This window comes from Antechinus flavipes, chromosome 1, assembly GCF_016432865.1.
Source record: "Antechinus flavipes isolate AdamAnt ecotype Samford, QLD, Australia chromosome 1, AdamAnt_v2, whole genome shotgun sequence".
Classification (NCBI taxonomy): domain Eukaryota; kingdom Metazoa; phylum Chordata; class Mammalia; order Dasyuromorphia; family Dasyuridae; genus Antechinus; species Antechinus flavipes.
In genome coordinates, this window is record NC_067398.1 from 714945321 (window position 1) to 714963258 (window position 17938).

Consider the following 17938-nt stretch of genomic DNA (forward strand, 5'->3'; position numbering starts at 1 on the left):
CTGCCATACTAATTTCCAGTTATCCCAGCAGTTTTTATCAAATAATGAAATCTTATCCCAAAATTTAGAATCTTTGGGTTTGTCAAACACTAGATTGCTATAGTTGACTATTCTGTCTTGTGAACCTAACCTTTTCCACTGATCAACTAATCTATTTCTAAGCCAATACCAGATGGTTTTGGTGACTGCTGCTTTATAATATAATTTTAGATCAGGTACAGCTAGACCACCTTCATTTGATTTTTTTTTCATTAATTCCCTTGAGATTCTCGACTTTTTATTGTTCCATATGAATTTTGTTGTTATTTTTTCTAAATCATTAAAATATTTTCTTGGAAGTCTGATTGGTATAGCACTAAATAAATAGATTAGTTTAGGGAGTATTGTCATCTTTATTATATTTGCTCGGCCTATCCAAGAGCACTTAATATTTTTCCAATTATTTAAGTCTGACTTTATTTGTGTGAAAACTTTTTTGTAATTTTGCTCATATAATTCCTGACTTTCCTTTGGTAGGTAGATTCCAAATATTTTATGCTATCAACAGTTATTTTGAATGGAATTTCTCTTTGTATCTCTTGCTCTTGGATTTTGTTGGTGGTGTACAAGAATGCTGAGGATTTATGGGGATTTATTTTGTATCCTGCTACTTTGCTAAAATTATGAATTATTTCTAATAGCTTTTTAGTAGAATCTCTGGGGTTTTCTAGGTATACCATCATATCATCTGCAAAGAGTGATAGTTTGGTTTCCTCATTGCCTACTCTAATTCCTTTAATCTCTTTCTCGACTCTTATTGCAGAGGCCAGTGTTTCTAATACAATATTGAATAATAATGGTGATAGTGGGCAACCTTGCTTCACTCCAGATCTTACCGGGAAAGGTTCCAGTTTTTCCCCATTGCATATGATGCTTACTGAAGGTTTAAAATATATGCTCCTAACTATTTTAAGGAAAAGTCCTTTTATTCCTATGCTCTCAAGTGTTTTTATTAGGAATGGCTGTTGGATTTTATCAAATGCTTTTTCTGCATCTATTGAAATGATCATATGGTTTTTGTTTGGTTGGTTGTTGATATAGTCAATTATGTTAATAGTTTTCCTAATATTGAACCAGCCCTGCATTCTGGTATAAATCCTACTTGGTCATAGTGTATTATCCTGGGGATGATTTTCTGTAATCTTTTTGCTAATATTTTATTTAAGATTTTAGCATCAATATTCATTAGGGAGATTGGTCTATAATTTTCTTTCTCTGTTTTCAGCCTACCTGGTTTAGGTATCAGTACCATATCTGTGTCATAAAAGGAGTTTGGTAGGACTCCTTCAATCCCTACTTCTTCAAATAGTTTATTTAGCATTGGAGTTAATTGATCTTTAAATGTTTGATAGAATTCAGATGTAAATCCATCTGGTCCTGGGGTTTTTTTCTTAGGGAGTTGATTGATAGTTTGTTCTATTTCTTTTTCTGAGATAGGAGTGTTTAGGATATTTACTTCTTCCTCTGTTAGTTTAGGTAAGCTATATTTTTGGAGGTATTCTTCTATTTCATTTAAGTTGTCGAATTTATTGGCGTAAAGTTGGGCAAAGTAACTCCTAATTATTGCTCTAATTTCCTCTTCGTTAGTGGTGAGTTCTCCCTTTTCATTTTTAAGACTAACAATTTGATTTTCCTCTTTCCTTTTTTTAATCAGATTTACTAAGGGTTTGTCTATTTTGTTGGTTTTTTCATAGAACCAACTCTTAGTTTTATTAATCAATTCAATAGTTTTTTTACTTTCAATTTTATTGATCTCTCCTTTTATTTTTTGAATTTCAAGTTTAGTGTTTGATTGGGGGTTTTTAATTTGTTCCTTTTCTAGCATTTTTAGTTGCAAGCCCAATTCATTGACCTTCTCTTTCTCTATTTTATACAAATAGGCCTCTAGAGATATGAGATTTCCCCTTATTACCGCTTTGGCTGCATCCCATACATTTTGGTATGATGTCTCATTATTATCATTTTCTTGGATGAAGTTATTAATTATGTCTATAATTTGCTGTTTCACCCAATCATTCTTTAGTATGAGATTATTTAGTTTCCAATTATTTTTTGGTCTACTTTCCTGTGGCTTTTTATTGAATGTAATTTTCACTGCATCATGGTCTGAAAAGGATGCATTCACTATTTCTGCCTTACTGCATTTGAGTTTGAGGTTTTTATGTCCTAATATATGATCAATTTTTGTATAAGTTCCATGAACTGCTGAAAAGAAGGTGTACTCCTTTCTGTCCCCATTACATTTTCTCCAGAGATCTATCATATCTAATTTTTCTAGTATTCTATTTATCTCTTTGACTTCTTTCTTATTTATTTTGTGGTTTGATTTATCTAATTCTGAGAGTGCAAGGTTGAGATCTCCCACTATTATAGTTTTACTGTCTATTTCTTCTTGCAGCTCTCTTAATTTCTCTTTTAGGAATTTAGATGCTACACTACTTGGTGCATATATATTTAATATAGATACTTCTTCATTATTCATTCTACCCTTTAGCACGATATAGTGCCCTTCCTTATCTCTTTTGATTAGATCAATTTTTGCTTTAGCTTGATCTGAGATCAGGATTGCTACCCCTGCTTTTTTGGCTTCACCTGAAGCATAGTAGATTTTGCTCCAACCTTTTACCTTTAACCTGCATGTATCACCCCGCTTCAGGTGTGTTTCCTGTATACAACATATTGTAGGATTCTGGCTTTTAATCCATTCTGCTAACCGCTTCCTCTTTATAGAGGAGTTTACCCCGTTCACATTTATGGTTAAAATGACCAATTCTGTATTACTTGCCATCTTGTTAACCCCGGTTTATGCTTTTCTCCCTTCTTACTCCCTTACCCCCTCCCTTACCCCCCTTCCCAGTATTAAGCTTGTGAGCTCCCCTTGCTTCTCACAGCCCTCCCTTTTTCAGTATCCCTCCCCCCCCCTTAGAGTTCCCCCCCCCAACTTACCCCTTTCCCTCCCAGTTACCGTATTCCCTTCCACTTAGCTTATTCCTTCCTTTTTCACTTTTCCCTTCTCACTTTTCAATGAGGTAGGAGAAGTTTCACCATAGATTGAATATGTCTAAAATTCTTCTCTTACTGCCAATTCTGAAAGCAGTAAAATACTCACTATTTTCATTCCTCTCCATTCTTTCTCTCAGATTTACTAGGTTTTCTTTGCCTCTTCATGAAATGTAGTACCCCCACTTTCCCTTTTTTCTAGTACAATGTCCTTTCCACAACTAGTTTCTAGAACAAGGTATACATGTATTCTTTATACATCTTTACAGCCGAAATATAGTTCCCAAGATTAATCTTTACCTTTTTAGATTTCTCTTGAGTTCTGTGCTTGTAGATCAAATTTTTTGTTAAGTTCTGGCTTTTTCATCAGAAATAGATGAAATTCGCTTATTTCGTTGAATGTCCATCTTCTTCCCTGGAAAAAGATGCTCAATCTCGCTGGGTAAGTTATTTTTGGTTGCATACCAAGTTCCTTAGCCTTTCGGAATATCATATTCCAGGCCCTTCGATCCTTTAATGTGGATGCTGCCAGATCCTGGGTGATCCTTATTGTGGCTCCTTGATACTTGAATTGGGTTTTTCTAGCCGCTTGCAGTATTTTTTCCTTTGCCTGAGGGTTCTGGCATTTGGCCACTATATTCCTTGGTGTTTTGATTTTAGGATCCCTTTCAGTAGGGGATCGATGAATTCTTTCAATGTCTATTTTACCTTCTGTTTCTATGACTTCTGGGCAGTTCTCTTTGATAATTTCCTGGAAGATAGTGTTCAGGCTTTTTTTTTCATCATACTTTTCTGGAAGTCCGATGATTCTCAGGTTGTCTCTCCTGGATCTGTTTTCCAGGTCTGTTGTCTTCCCCAGAAGGTATTTCACATCCTTTTCCATTGTTTGATTTTTTTGGATTTGCTTGACTGATTCTTCTTGTCTCCTCGAGTCATTCAATTCCAATTGTTCGACCCTGATTTTCAGTGAGGTATTTTCTTCACTCACTTTTTTAAGATCTTTCTCTAATTGTCCAATTGAGTTCTTTTGTTCTGTGGAATTTTTTTCCATTTCGCCAATTTTGTTTTTTAGAGAGCTGTTTTCTGTTTCCAGTTCACTAATCCTATTTTTCAAGGATTTGGTTTCTTTATCCACTCTCTCTTTAACTGACTTCTCCAGGCTCTTTTGCCAAGCCTCCCTCTCCTTTTTCAGAGCCTCCTTCTCCTTTTCCCATTTTTCTTCTAGCTCCCTTGTGAGAGCCTTTTTAATTTCCTCCATGAGATTCATCTGTGCTGAGGGACATAAGGTCTCTTCCTTCGGGGATTCACCTGGGGACTGTTTGTTTTTAGTCTCCTCAGGGTTTGGAGTCTGCTCTTTATCTGTATAAAAGCTGTCCAGGGTTAAATTCTTTTTCAGTTTCTTGCTCATTCTGTCTATTTATCAAAGACAAACTATCAAAGAAACAGAAGGAAAAAAAACCCCTTGAATGGAGGCTGCTTTCTTTGGGGGAGGGGCAGGGTATTCGTGAGGCACAGGTCCTACTGTGCTATGGCGCCTGCGCACTGAGATCCGAGCGCTCTGAGATCCGAGCGGGCTAAGACACTGTGGGGGAGGGGTGGCCAGGTCCCGAGAAATTCCAGCTGTTTGGGATTGTATTTTTCACCCCCGGTGTTTTTAGCTTCTCTGCTGGGCTGCTAACTTGCTCCTATAGCAAAGCTCTCAACGCAGAGACGGCTGCGATTGCTTCCTACCCCCTCTCCGCTCCACCCGGTTCTGAGCTGCTATCTGTGCTCTGGTTGCCGCTGCTGCCCGCAGACTGCTTCCAAATACCGTCCCCGCCCTCGCGCAAAAACAGACCTTTCTTGACGAGTCTCAAGGATGGTTTCTCTTGGTAAGTAATTGTATGGTTTTTTTTTCAGTCGAGCATTAATTCAGAGGCATGAAATGAAATGAATAGTGAGAGAAAAACACGGAGATTACACAGAAGTGTATTTCCTCTCCGCCATCTTGGCCGGAAGTCGAGCTCCCACCGTTTTAAGGAACTCCCGTTTGAGGGAAATCTCCCTCTGGGCCGGGGCCTTACGGAGCGAGCGCCCAGTCCGGAGGAGCAGGAACCCGCCTCTGTTCCAGGCTCCTTGGAGTGGGCGCGGGCTCCGGGGCCGATCTTTGACCTCTCCCTCAGAATTTACTCCGGGCAACTCCCTGGCCTCCCCAAACGCACTAACGCCCGGTGCCAGCCTGGAAGGTAACGTGCCCGTTTCTCTCGAGAGGGCGGGGGAACGACTCGTCTGAGCGATTCTGTGGCTTCCCAGGGAACGAGCCCCCGGATCCCCAGAGTGAATCCCCTGAGCTTGGAGCCTCTGACGGACGTGTGGAGGGGGAGAGGGCGGGCCGAGAGGGCGGGACCTCGGCCGGGGGCCGGGAGAGCTGCTCCTCACCTCTGGGAAGCGTAGATGTCCGCAGGGGAGGCCCCGGCCCAGGCCGCGTGCTCCACCAAAAGGGCCCCTGTGTGTGCGGAGAGCGGATCTTCAGGAGGAGAGCCAGGGAGGGAGCACACTCGTCCCCCCGTCCCGGGAGTTGTGGGGAGGACGGCGGAAAGGCACCCGAGTGCCCGGGCCCGCTGAGACCGTGAGGTCATGGGGGGGGGGACCCGGAGGGGCCATCCAGGACCTCTCGGGGAGGGGGAGGGGCTCCACAAGGCCGAGACTGGGCCGGCGTCACAAGAGGAGGGGTGGAATTTGAACCCGGCTCCCTCTGCCCAGGACTACCCGCTGCCTCCCCCTGAGAGGGGAGTTACCGATGTAGATCCGGGCCAGCGTGTAGGCCAGGGCCCGCGCCGCCATTTCCATGGAGCTGCTGTCCCCCTGGAGCCCCTCGAGCTGCCCGGCCAGCCTCCCGAGGGCGTCCTGCAGGCGGCGGGCACAAGGAGCCAGCTCAGGCTGCTGGGAGGCCCGGGCCACCTTCTCCTGGGGGGAGGACAGGCGGGGCACGAGTCTGTGAGGGGGCCCCGGCCCCAGCTGGACGTCCGAGCTTCTCACCCAGGCGGCCTCAGTCCCTCGGGCCTCGTGTAGCTGGGAAGGGGGGCCCCGACCCTCCCGGGAAGCCCAAATCCCATCGGAGCTGCACAGGAACCCGGCAGGAAGGCCACGTCAGCCCATGGGGGAGCGCAGATCCAGCCGGGCCCCCGCACCTCGAGCCCCAGCTCCGGGCTTTACAGGCAGCCCACGCCACGCTTTCATGGACCCGGCCCGAAGGAACGCTTTGCCTGGAGAATCCCAGCCCCCCCATTTCCAGGGTCCAGAGAGCCGTGAGGAGGGGGCAGCGGGAGCACCTCACCTGGACAGAGGCCGAGAAGGCCTGCAGCGCCTGCCCTTGGCTCCTGGTCAGGAAGTACAGGGTGTCCAGGGCCAGGATGTTGGTGGTTCCTTCCCAGATGGGCAGCACCTGAGGAGGGAGCCCCCTTCCCCTGTGGCCGGGCTCTGTTTCCTGTGAGCTTTATCTTCCCTCCCGCCTCGGGCCCCTCCACTCCCTACGGCTCAAAGCCCCACTTCCGGGGGTCCCACTGCTGACCCTGAGGGCAGCCCCAGGGACCTCCCCACGCCGGAGGGTAGGGGCGGGGCTCAGAGGAGCCGCTGACCGGTGCCCTCCGCTGGCTCTCACCTGTGTGTCCCGGAGAATGACCGGCAAGCTCGTGTCCTCCATGTAGCCCTGCCCCCCGAAGCATTCCAGCCCCTCGGACACGACGGCCACGGCCTGTGAAGAGAAGGTCCAGCTGGACAAAAGCGGGACGTCTCTGCCCCCCCCCTGGACACTACAGGCTTCTGGGAGCTTCTGGGGGCATCTTGGACCTGCCACTGCAGGCAGGAGGGCAGGGGCCGGACCCAGGACTCTCCAGGCCCCAAGTGGCCCCCAGGTCGCCGATCCCTCCCCCCACCAGTGCTGTGCGGTGGGTCACGGGCGCCTCGGCTCGGAGGCAGAAGGACGCTCAGAGAGCCCAGAGTCCCAGCTTTCATGTCACAGCGGACGAAACGTGCCCGGAAACGTGGCGTGCCCGGCCCAGAGTTCCCGACTCGGGCCCCAGCCTCTGCTCCCACCAGTGACAGCTGTTCCTTCCGCAGCACGATTGTCACCATCACCATTTGCAAGGGCGGGCGTAAGAAATTAAATGGGGAGGGGGGATGGGGGGTGAAAGCCGCAGAGGGCACCCCGAGGCCGCGGATGGCGCGGAGGGGGTTCGGGAGCTGGGGCATGTCCTTGTAGGCTGTGCCAATCTTGCAATAAGTTCCATAAGCAGCCAGAAAGGAACAAAAAAATTCAGATTCCTCTGGTACAAAGGGAGGCCAGAGTTTTAGTTTCCAGATTGTGTGCAGGGATGCCCCTAATGCCAAGATGCAGAAGGGATTGTATGTTCCCATTTTACAGACACAGAAAACTGAGGCCCAGAGAGTTGAGACATGCTCAAGAATGTCATCGATTCAAAGTTGGGTCTTCAGAGGTCGCCTCCTCCAGCTCCTCCGAGACCCAGAGCGGCGGCGCCGAGTCCTCGGCTTCCCAATCGAACGGCATGTTAGGGACGCCCAGGATGGGAAAATGACCCGGCAAGTTGTAAAGTGAGGACACCCAGGGCCCTGCTCCCCAGAACCCCATGCCCCCGGGGGCTGGGGAGAGAGGAGCGCCCCCGAGGGGGGTCTGCCCAGACCCCGCCCGGCAACGGAAGCTGCCAGATCTCGGGGCTGATGTCCGTCTCCCCTCGGAGCTGTTCACGATGCACTTAGAACTAACTGTATATAAAAAAAGGCCTCGGTCCCGAGTTCTAGAGTCCCCGGAGTGCAGGGGCTGGCGTTCTGGCCTTTGTCGTCTGAGGCGAGTCACCAAGCAGCCATTAGCGGTCCCTCTGTGCCAGGCTCGGTGCCAGGCTCGGTGCCAAGGGCCCGCAGTCAGAAGCTTTGGGGGGATTCTCATAGCACAGTCACACAGACGACGGCTGCCCCCGATGAGGAAGCTGCCCGGGGCGGGGGGAGGCGGGACAGAAGGGAACAGCTGGCCTCTGGGAACAGGATTTGGGGGGAGTCATGGTTTAAAATCAAACAGAGGCTGGCGGGAATAACATCACTGAAACTGTCGGGGCTACGTGTGGGTGATGTAATGTCCGTGGGTGTCTACATTTAAATGCATTTGTGTTTGCACACACATGTATTATTCTACGATGTCTGTAGTGGGCACACACGCATATAGACAATACACGTACACAGATATACACACATGTGCACATATAAAATGCATGTAGTATATGGACACATATCTGCGCGTATATACACGGATGCATCGTATTGTGTGGTACATGTGCATGCGTGTACATATGTGTATGTGTACGGTATGTATGATGGAACCATGTCTGTGTACATGTATGTATGGTGTGTATATTGTGTGTGCATATGAATACATACACATGGTGTGTGTAATAATCGCATATAGACACGTATTTGTATCTAGCATGTACACATGCATGTAGGGTGTGTACACTGTATATAGTATAGCACACACGCCCTCAAAGGCTCACAATCCTAAGAGCTTTAAACAAACACCGGGGAGAAAAAGAACTCCCTCTGTCCATCCACCAAGCTACTTATCGCAGCCGGCCAACAAGCATTTATTAAGTGCCTACTGAATGTCTGACCGGTGGCTGGGCTCTGTGCTGGAGGCCTGCAGAGAGGAGGCCCCGAGTCCCCCCTGGCCTGGGACGCTTCCTAGCTGTGAGCCCCCGGGACACCGAGTGAAGGCCGTGGCCCAGATTATGGCTTCAGTGCCCCCTTCCCCCCCCTCCACCCCCAGCCCTCCCGGGCCGTAGCCTCGGCTGGCTGGCGGAGAAGGCCAGGAAAGAAGGTTGGGCCTGGGAGCTGTTTGGGGGAAGGGCCGGCCCGGGGTGGAGGGAGGAGAGCCAGGAACCAGTGGGGACGAGACAAGCGGCTGAAGTCTCGCTTTCCAACAGGAAAGCAGGGAGCAGAATGGCCCATGGGGCGGCGTAATCCCTGAGGCAAGGAGGGAGCCAGGAATGGGGCCTCTGGCAGGCGGCTGTTCCCACTCAGACGGAGCCATCCCTGCATCCCGGAAGAACCAGCAGAGCCCCTGCCAGGGAAGCGGAGAGAACCCGAGTGCCCCGGGACCGGAGAAGGGCAAACGGGCCAGCAGGGGCGGGGAGGGGGAGGGGCGGCCAGCCAGAGGCCAGTGTCCTGGACTGATGGCTGGGAGATTGTTAAAGCGGCCTCTGGCCTCCACCTGGCTCTGACCTCTGCCCGGCTCTGGCCTCCACCCGGCTCTGACCTCTGCCCGGCTCTGACCTCTGCCCGGCTCTGACCTCTGCCCAGTTCTGACCTCTGCCAGGCTCTGACCTCTGCCCGGCTCTGACCTCTGCCCAGTTCTGACCTCTGCCAGGCTCTGACCTCTGCCCGGCTCTGACCTCTGCCCAGTTCTGACCTCTGCCGGCTCTGACCTCTGCCAGGCTCTGACCTCTGCCCAGTTCTGACCTCTGCCCGGCTCTGACCTCTGCCCGGCTCTGACCTCTAACCTCTGCCCGGCTCTGACCCCTGCCCAGTTCTGACCTCTGCCCCGCTCCGGCCTCACTGGGGACGCGGGTTTGGTTCTCGTGGCCTATTTGGGGGAAGGACGTGGGGAAGCTGTGGTCACCTAGGACGGCGCAGGGATGGGGAAGGGGCTCGAGGCCAGGCTTGGTTAAGGGGACTGGGCCCTTGGGGGTGGGGTGGGCAGAGAGCGCTGGAGGCTCCTCCCAGAACGGAGAGGAGGCCCCATGCCCCCTGGGCCAGCAGCTGTCCCCGGCTGTTTGGGCCGGCCCTCCTCTGGAGGGGGAGCAGGGGCTGCGGGGAGGGGATGGCTGGCCCTCGCAGGCTGGGAGTCTGTGTCTCAATGTTCCTCTTTTCTGGGGCCTGCTGATCTCAAGTTACTGGAGAGCAAACTGTCATCCACGTGGGCGGAGGCAGCCGGGTAGTGCAGTGGGTAGAACCCTGGGCCTGGAGTCAAGATCCGAATTCAGATCTGACCTCAGATGCTTATAGCTGTGACCTTCAGCGAGTCACTTCAGCTCTGTCTGCCTCAGTTTCCTCCACTGCCCTCCTTCCTAGGCTATTGTGAGGATGAAATGAGACAATATCTGCAAAGCTTAGCTGGCACATAGAAGGTGTTTAACAAATAAATGGCTGCTCCCTTTTGTACCTCCTGGCCTCTTACGTATAACATTGTGGAGTGCACATGCCCAGTTTACAGATTAGGAGACTGAGGCTACAGCCATGTGGGAAAATCAGAACTTGAACCCAGGTGTTCTAGTTTCAAGTCCAGTTCTGTATCACGTCATGTCACACGGGTTCTGGACTGAGGGGAGATGTGGTTATGGCCCAAAGCAGGACTGAGGGGGAGGCCACACCTTCGGGGCGGGACTGAGGGGAGGCCACACCTTCGGGGCGGGACTGAGGGGAGGCCACACCTTTGGGGTGGGACTGAGGGGGAGGCCACACCTTCGGGGAGGCCACACCTTCAGGGCGGGACTGAGGGGAGGCCACACCTTCGGGGCGGGACTGAGAGAAAGACCATGCCCTCTGGGTGGGAGTGAGAGACCGCGTCTTCTCAGGTGGGGCTGAGACCACGCCCTTAGTATGAGACTGAGGGAGGCCACGCCCTATGGGAGGTACCGAGAGGGAAGCTATGCCCTCAATGTGGGGGGGGAGGGGTCTGAGAGACCACGCCCTCTGGGAGAGGCTAAGAGGAGGGAGGGAAGGCACGCTCCCTGGGAGAGGCTGAGATGGAGGCCACGCCCCCAGTATGTGCGTGGGGGCTTAGACCACACCCTTTGGGTGGGGCCGAGGAGATAATGCCCTTGAGGAGAGGCTGAGAGGGAGGCCACGCCCCCAGTATCCGCCCCAGCTTCTCACCTGCTTTCCAGTATAGAGCTTGGTCACTGAAGTCAGCAGGCGGAGGAGGTGAGAGTCTTGGGCGCTGGCGGCGTCGGTCTCCTCCAGGCCCAGTAACCTGCCCATCTCCAACATCAAGAGGAACCCGCCTCGGGTCTGCACCTGCCAGGCAGGAGAAGGACGCTGACGCCGCTGACCCGAGGGGGGCGCTGCCAGCCTGGGCCCGCTGTCTCCCCGGGACCACGCCTCCCCCGGGGGCCGGCCCATCCGAGCACTCTGGGCAGATGAATCTGGGAAGACTGCGGTTGTTGCCAGAATTGTGGGGCTGTGCAGCGGCCTCCCTCTTCTAGGTCAGCCAGACTGACGGTCCCTGGCTCGAGGGGGGGGGCCGGAGGGAAGAGGCGCGAAGACCCCGCCCTTGCCTGGAGCCTCAGTCAGACCCAGGGCCAGGACCACAGGCCCTTCCTCTTGGGGGGTGGGGCTCTGTGGGGTTGGGGCTGCTCTCACCTCCATCCAGGCCAGCGTCTGGGTGTGAAGCGGATGGTCTTTGATGAGCTTTCCAAAGACAAACCTCTGGGTGGCGTACTCTCGGGCCATGTTGACCACCCTGCAGAAGAGGAGGGGAGTCGGGTTCCTGTGCATCCCTTACCTTTCCCTTATCCCAATATGAAGGAGCCGGTATTTCCCATCATCCACTCTGGGCAACAAGGAATAATTAAAAACTCTCTTAGCCCACCCAGCCACAACTAAAGCTGCCCTACTGTGGTCGGGTCTCCTCCACCAGGGACGAGCTCGGAGAGGAGGGGAAGGGGCTTTTTGGATGGGGCCAGTTTCCCCCGATGGGGTCGGGCAGGAAGTGGGTGGCGGAGGGGTGGAACGTACGAGGGCTGCCCTCCCATTCCTGAGCAGGATGCTGTCGGGGAGAAGGACTATAGGGCAGCCGCAGAGATCGCCTCCAGGGGTGCCGAGCTCCGGAGGAAACCTTGTACAGGGCAAGGTCCTCGAGCCAAAAGACAGGCTTTCAACTGCCCCTCCTTCGCTTCCAGCCGTGCAGGTCCTTTGACTGGGGGGGAAGGGGGGGATTGTGTTTCTTCTGTAAAATGGGTCAATTACATTTGCTTTGTCCTCTCTCATGAATATTGTGAGGAAAATGTTCCCAAAACCATATAAAATTCATATGGAATTGCTCGGACCTTCCTCCCCATGTTAGGAGGCCTGTGTTAATAGGCTCAGCCCCGGCAAGATGACGTGAAAATCTTCTCCCCTTTTCTTCCTTGTCCCAGTGACCTCTGACTATTTCACTGACAGAGGCAGAATTGTCCGAAGCGCAGACTGGGGAAGTCTGGCTGGCAGTCCTGGGAGAGGGTCTGCAGGAGGGATCTGGACGAGCCGGCGGTTGGAAGGCTGGGGCACATGCAGCAGAAGCAAAGAGGGGGCGGGAAGGCGCGTGTCCGCAAGGCTGCGGGGTGCTCGAGGTCACACTAGGGAACTGTCTGGCCCCACAGGGCAGAACCAGAAATAGCAGCCAGGAGCTCTGACCCCATGATCTTCAAGCGGGTCGGTCCCCGGGTGGCACAGGCTGTCCCACAAGGAGTGAGCCTCCCCTCAGCAGAGGCCGGATGACCACGTGTTGGGGAGGCTGTTACCGTGTTCTCCCAGTTCTGTTCCACGCCCTCTGCAGCGGTTCATGGGAGTTTTCCCAGGTTTCTCTGAAACCGTCCTGCTCATCACTCACACGCCACAACTTATTCTGCCACCCCCAGGGAAGAGCATCCCCTCGTTTCCCAGTTTCTTTGCCCCCACAAAAAGAGCTTCTCTAAATATTTTTATTCACACGTATCCTTTGCCTCCTTCTTCGATCCCTTTCAGGCCCAGGAGATGGTATCAAAGGGATTCCAGTTCAAGTCGGGGCTGAACTAGCACCACCGAGATCTGGCTGCCAGAGTGGGAGACCTTTGGAAAGCTCGTGGCTCCCCCTCCCTGCCCTGCCTTGCGTCCCCGAGTCTTGTGGCTCTGCCTTGGGTGGGCCCCCACCCCATTTACCTTCTCATGAAGCCGACGGCACTTATGGCATTGTATATCCGGGTCACGTTCAGCATGTTGGCAATGGTGGCCACTCCCCGGCCCTCCTGGGAGACCTGGAGACAAGGCTCTGCCGTAAGCAAAGGGCACTGGGCTCCCGCCCGGGACAGAGCAAGATGCGGGGGTGGGCGCAGATCCAACCCCGACCCCACTGGGGCCACAAGGATGAAAGGAGCCCCGGCCCAAGTGAGATAATCACGTATAAAAGTCTCATAAACTTATATAAACACTAACTAACAACAATTCTTATTAAGAACATGCTATAGAAATGCTGGCTATAATAATTATTATGAATGCTATTTATATTAATGATTATTATTAAAGCGTTATAAATGGGAGCAATAATAATTCTCATGATTAAACACCACATAAATGCTATCTATAATTATTATTATTAAAGTGCCACATAAATGTTAGCTATAATAATTCCCACTAGTATTATAGCACTATAAAAAGGCTACCAAGAATAATTATCATCATCATAAGAGCTAACATTTCTATAGTGCCTACTATGTGCCAGGCACATGGTAAGCACTTTATAATTGTTATTTCATTTGATTCTCACAACAGTTTTGGGAGGGAAACCTGTTTGTCCCCATTTTACAAATGAAGAAACTGAGGCAGACTGTGATGAAATGACCTGGTTGGGGTCATCTGACGCGTAAAAGTCTGGGTCTAGATTTGGCCTCGGGTTTTTCCTGTGCATCGTTGCTGTAATTTGGAGCCGACAGCACCGGGTTTAAACCCCAGATCAGCCACTGACTGCCTGTGTGATCTTGGGCCAGTCATTGCTGTGGCCGTGGTTTGTCCTTCTCGAAGGGGCCCGTGACGTCAGGGAAGCGCTGCCAGGGCATGCGGTGAGTCAGGTTGAAGGTGAGGTCACCGGCCTCCCTTTCCCCTCCAGAGCCTCCTGGGGCCGGAGGCCAGATAGAAATCAGGAGCGTGGAGATGAGCAATGGCCGCCCCTTGGCCTTTTTAAGCTAAGGCAGCACCCATTCAGTGCTTAAGGCTAAGTAGCCATTGGGGCAAAGAGTCTCCCCTTTCGCCTAATCCAAAAATCTAGAGAGAAATAAAAACATAAACAAAGGGATGAATGGATCTGGGAAGGGGCCAGGCACTTGACCTCTGTCTGCCTCAGTTTCCCCAACCCGAGGAAGAAGTTTGTCCTGTTCAGTGGCTGGGGAGGGGCTGGGGGTCCCCATCCTGGCCAAACGCCTCTCTCGCCTCCTCACCAGATGCGCCCGCGCCCCATCCAGCAGCAGCTCGGCGGTGGCCAGCTGGCAGGTACCCAGCTTCTCCTTCAGACGCTGGATTTCGAGGCCGTTCAGCCGTCCCTGCTCGTCCCGTAACTTCAGGAAGAAGAGGCTCAGGCCCCGGGTCCCCTGTGGCACAGAAGGGCCCTGCTGCGGCACGCTGACCGGCCGTCGCCCCTTCCCCAGCCACCACCCTCTGAGGCACAGCTCTGACTGCCCGGAAGCCTCGGCTTGGCCCCTTCCTGCCCTGGCTCTGTCCTTCCTCCATCCCAGCCCTTAGCTCCCCCGGACCCCGGGCCTTGTCCACGCACAGAGCCCAGCTTCCTCACAGCTGGACTGTGAAGTTGTATGAGGGCGTGATCTAGAGTTCCAGGGGGAATTTCAGAGCATGGAGATGAGAAGACTGAACCAGAGGTTTGGCTGATTTGCTAAGGCCGCACAGCCAGGTTTGAAGCCAGGTCTTTGCGGTCCCCTAACCACTCCACCAGGACAGTCAAGGGGAGCCTGAGGTCCAAGCAGAGGAGCCTGGGGAGGGGCCCGGCGTTCTTCTCCCCATCCTGCACGCTGACCTTGATGACGGATCCTCCCGTGTCCATGATCCGGGCGAGGGTCAGTGTCATGTCAGCATCTGTGGCTGACGTGAACCACTTAAATCCAAAGAGTTTGTACGTGCCATCTTCCTGGGGCAGGGCCACCGTCTCGGTGCCATGGGCTGGGGAGGAGGGAGATTACTGGCTGGCCAGCAGCTGCGCCCTCTGAGCCCCCACGGGCACCCGCCCCCGACTCCACTCACCCACGTCGGAGCCTCCCTTGCGCTCGGTCATCCACTGGCCAGAGGTCCAGAAGCGCTCCGGGTCCCGGGATGTCAGATGATCCAAAGCTTCCCCTGGTGGCCCTGAGCTGTTCATCACCTGCCGGGCATGAGGTCAAAGAAGAAGCTGAGTGAGGGAAGGAGTGGTAAATAAACACAAGCTCTACAACCTCAGCACTTAGCCCAGTGTTTGATACACAGCAGGTACTTAATAAATGCTTATTGATGCAGACTGATGGAGCTCAAATTTGGAGCTCGAAGCCTCAGCCTGAGGTCTGGGGGTGCAGAGGGGAGAGCTCCGAGTGCCTCCAGTTCTCACCTCCAGGACTTTGGTGGCACCATCGGTCATGGCCAGGGGGCAAAGAAACATTCCAGAAGAGGGAGAAAACAGAAACAGCTTGGCCATCTGGTACACACGGCTGAGGAGCACAAAGAAAAGCCAGAGTCAGGACAGGCCAGGAAGGGAGCCGCAGGCACCTGGCTCTCCCTGCCAGGGCTCCCTGCTCCGCTGTCCGGCTCAGGGCAGCTTCCTGGGTGCCCTCCTTCCCCTTCTTCCACGAGGCAGGGTGAGATTCTACCTTATGGAGGCTTTGTCACCATGCCTGCTGAACTTGGCTGAATGAGCAGGTGGGAGGGAGGGAAAAAAGAAGGAAGAAAGGAGGGAGGGAGGGAAAGAAGGAAGGAAGGACAGAAGGAAGGAAAGGAGGGAGAAAAGGAGGAAGGAAGGATAAATGGAAGAATGGACAAATGGATGGATGGTTGGATAAATGAGTAGATGGATGAATATATGGATAAAGGGATGCGTGATTGATGGATAGATGGCTGGATAAAAGTATGGCTGGGTGGATGGATAGATGGATGGATGAATACCTATGGGTAGATGGATGGATAAAAGAATAGATAGAAAGATAAATGAATGAATTACTGGCTGGATAAAAGCACCCTGGGATATGCTGCCCACAGCAAGAACACGCCATTTTAAGGAAATACGATGCAGAAAGGATGGCTCCCCTCCTCTCTCCATTTCATTCCCGAATAAGGGAATCATTCGCTTCTGTTTGCAGCTCAAAGGACTGGGTTTTTCTTCCATCATGAGGTAAACACAACATAGCTCGCCCTGGCGAGGGACCACAAGGCACCCATGTGGCCCAGGCCCGGCTGGTCTCCCCCGGCCCACGCCTGGCAGACTCCTAGCTGTCCAAAGCATGCTTGGGCTGCCATCTCCCGACTAAGACCTTTCTTTTCCCAGCTGTGAAATAGAAAAGGTTTGGGGGACACAGATTCTGGATAATTAATCCTTTTATTAATAATGCTAGCATAGTATTAACAAAAGGATGGTCATTTGTCTGTCTCCCTTGGACTAAAGAGCCACCATGGAACTGACTTAACAGAACTTACGACTCTTGGAATTATGGGTTTTCCTGAGGTTGGAAACCAGCTCTGATTGGTTACCAACTAAGGAGAGAGTGAATATTATAATATTATATATATGATATAATAATAATATATAATATTATAACAATAGTAGACGTACTCTAATGATGGTTTGGGGGACGTGATGCGGATCACTTAAATCTGGTCAAAAAGACTTATCTGTATCCATCTCACCCAAATGACAAAAGGGAGAATCCACATTTCCCCAAACTTGTCTGAGTAAAACACAACGGACCAGAGTCCATCAGTTCATTAACTTTGCCTTTCGAATAGATCTGGGTTCTCCTCTTCGTTATCAGCCCTACCAGCACTTCAGCCCCAGTAATGCACAGGGGCTGGTTTCTGAACGAGAAAGTGGAAAGGGGAAAAACCTGGCCCTAACGCAATCATTATTCATTAAATACAAGAGAGAAATAATCATTTCTCTCAACACTTGAAAATGTTTTTGTACATAATAGGTGTTTACTTGTCCATGCATGGGTCGTGTCTCTCCCTTCCCTCTGCCCCCAATTAGAGAGTCGGCTCCTTGGGGACGAGGAATGTTTTTGTTCTTGTCGTTGGAACCCTGGCCTCTAGTACTGTACCTGGCACTTAGTGGGCCCTTACTAGGATGGAATGCAATCGGTGCCTCGGTGGCTTATGTGCCATCATTTTTTGCAGGCCGTCTCTCCCATTGAAAAAGGGATTTTTTTTGGGGGGGAGGCATCTAGGTGTTGCAGTGGATAGAGCATCAGCCCTGAAGTCAGGAGGACCTGAGTTCAAATCTGGCCTTAGACACTTAACACGTCTTAGCTGTGTGATCCTGGGCAAGTCACTTAACCCCATTGTCCATGCTTTAAAAAGGGGGAAGGGGAGAAAAAGAAAAGGGGATTTTTTTTTGCCACCTTTGGGTGGCACTCAGTAGGTGCTTAATAACAATAACTACTGACTGGCTAATGCAGAAAGGAATCTTAGAGATTATCTAGTGAAGTTACATCATTTTGCAGAAGGGAAAATGAGACTGGGGAAGGGAAGGACTTGCTTGGGGTCACCCAGGACACAGGGTTGAGAGCTGGGTCTCTCACCCAGGCCCCCCCCCACTCCCACACAAGGCTGAAGTTTTATGTATCTGTCTAATAACGTAGGAGGAAACCCTGGGGAATGGAACACGGATGGGCTGGATGATGGGCCATTAGCTCGGGCTAATTATTTCTTTATGGCTCAGCACACGGGCTCGGCTCACAGCCGCGCATATAGGCACAGAGCCGGCGGCTCAGGGCCCCGAGGCAGGAAGGGCTTGACCCTCGCTCCTGGGTGGCAAAGCCCCCTCCACGCGCCATGGATGGGAATGGGTGCACGCGCATTCTGGACTTGTCCTCTCTGCTGTGGAGAGTCCTAGGGTGGGAACTCCTTCCACCAAGACAGAGCCGTAGCCCCAGAG

At 51.8% G+C, this 17938-nt stretch overlaps 1 protein-coding gene across 1 annotated transcript in view; it reads right to left on the bottom strand.

Annotated features, from left to right (window-relative positions):
• LOC127545663 (acyl-CoA dehydrogenase family member 11-like) overlaps window positions 1-17938 on the bottom strand; it is a 35774-nt gene that overhangs the window by 3904 nt on the left and 13932 nt on the right. Inside the window, exons 3-13 of the mRNA XM_051973093.1 lie at window positions 15404-15503; window positions 15067-15184; window positions 14843-14985; window positions 14253-14402; window positions 12982-13076; window positions 11446-11545; window positions 10960-11100; window positions 6680-6772; window positions 6356-6463; window positions 5817-5985; window positions 5458-5524 (exon numbers count right to left, since the gene is read on the bottom strand). Coding sequence (XP_051829053.1) covers window positions 5458-5524; window positions 5817-5985; window positions 6356-6463; window positions 6680-6772; window positions 10960-11100; window positions 11446-11545; window positions 12982-13076; window positions 14253-14402; window positions 14843-14985; window positions 15067-15184; window positions 15404-15503 — 1284 coding nt within the window. The remainder of the gene's footprint in view (window positions 1-5457; window positions 5525-5816; window positions 5986-6355; window positions 6464-6679; window positions 6773-10959; window positions 11101-11445; window positions 11546-12981; window positions 13077-14252; window positions 14403-14842; window positions 14986-15066; window positions 15185-15403; window positions 15504-17938) is intronic.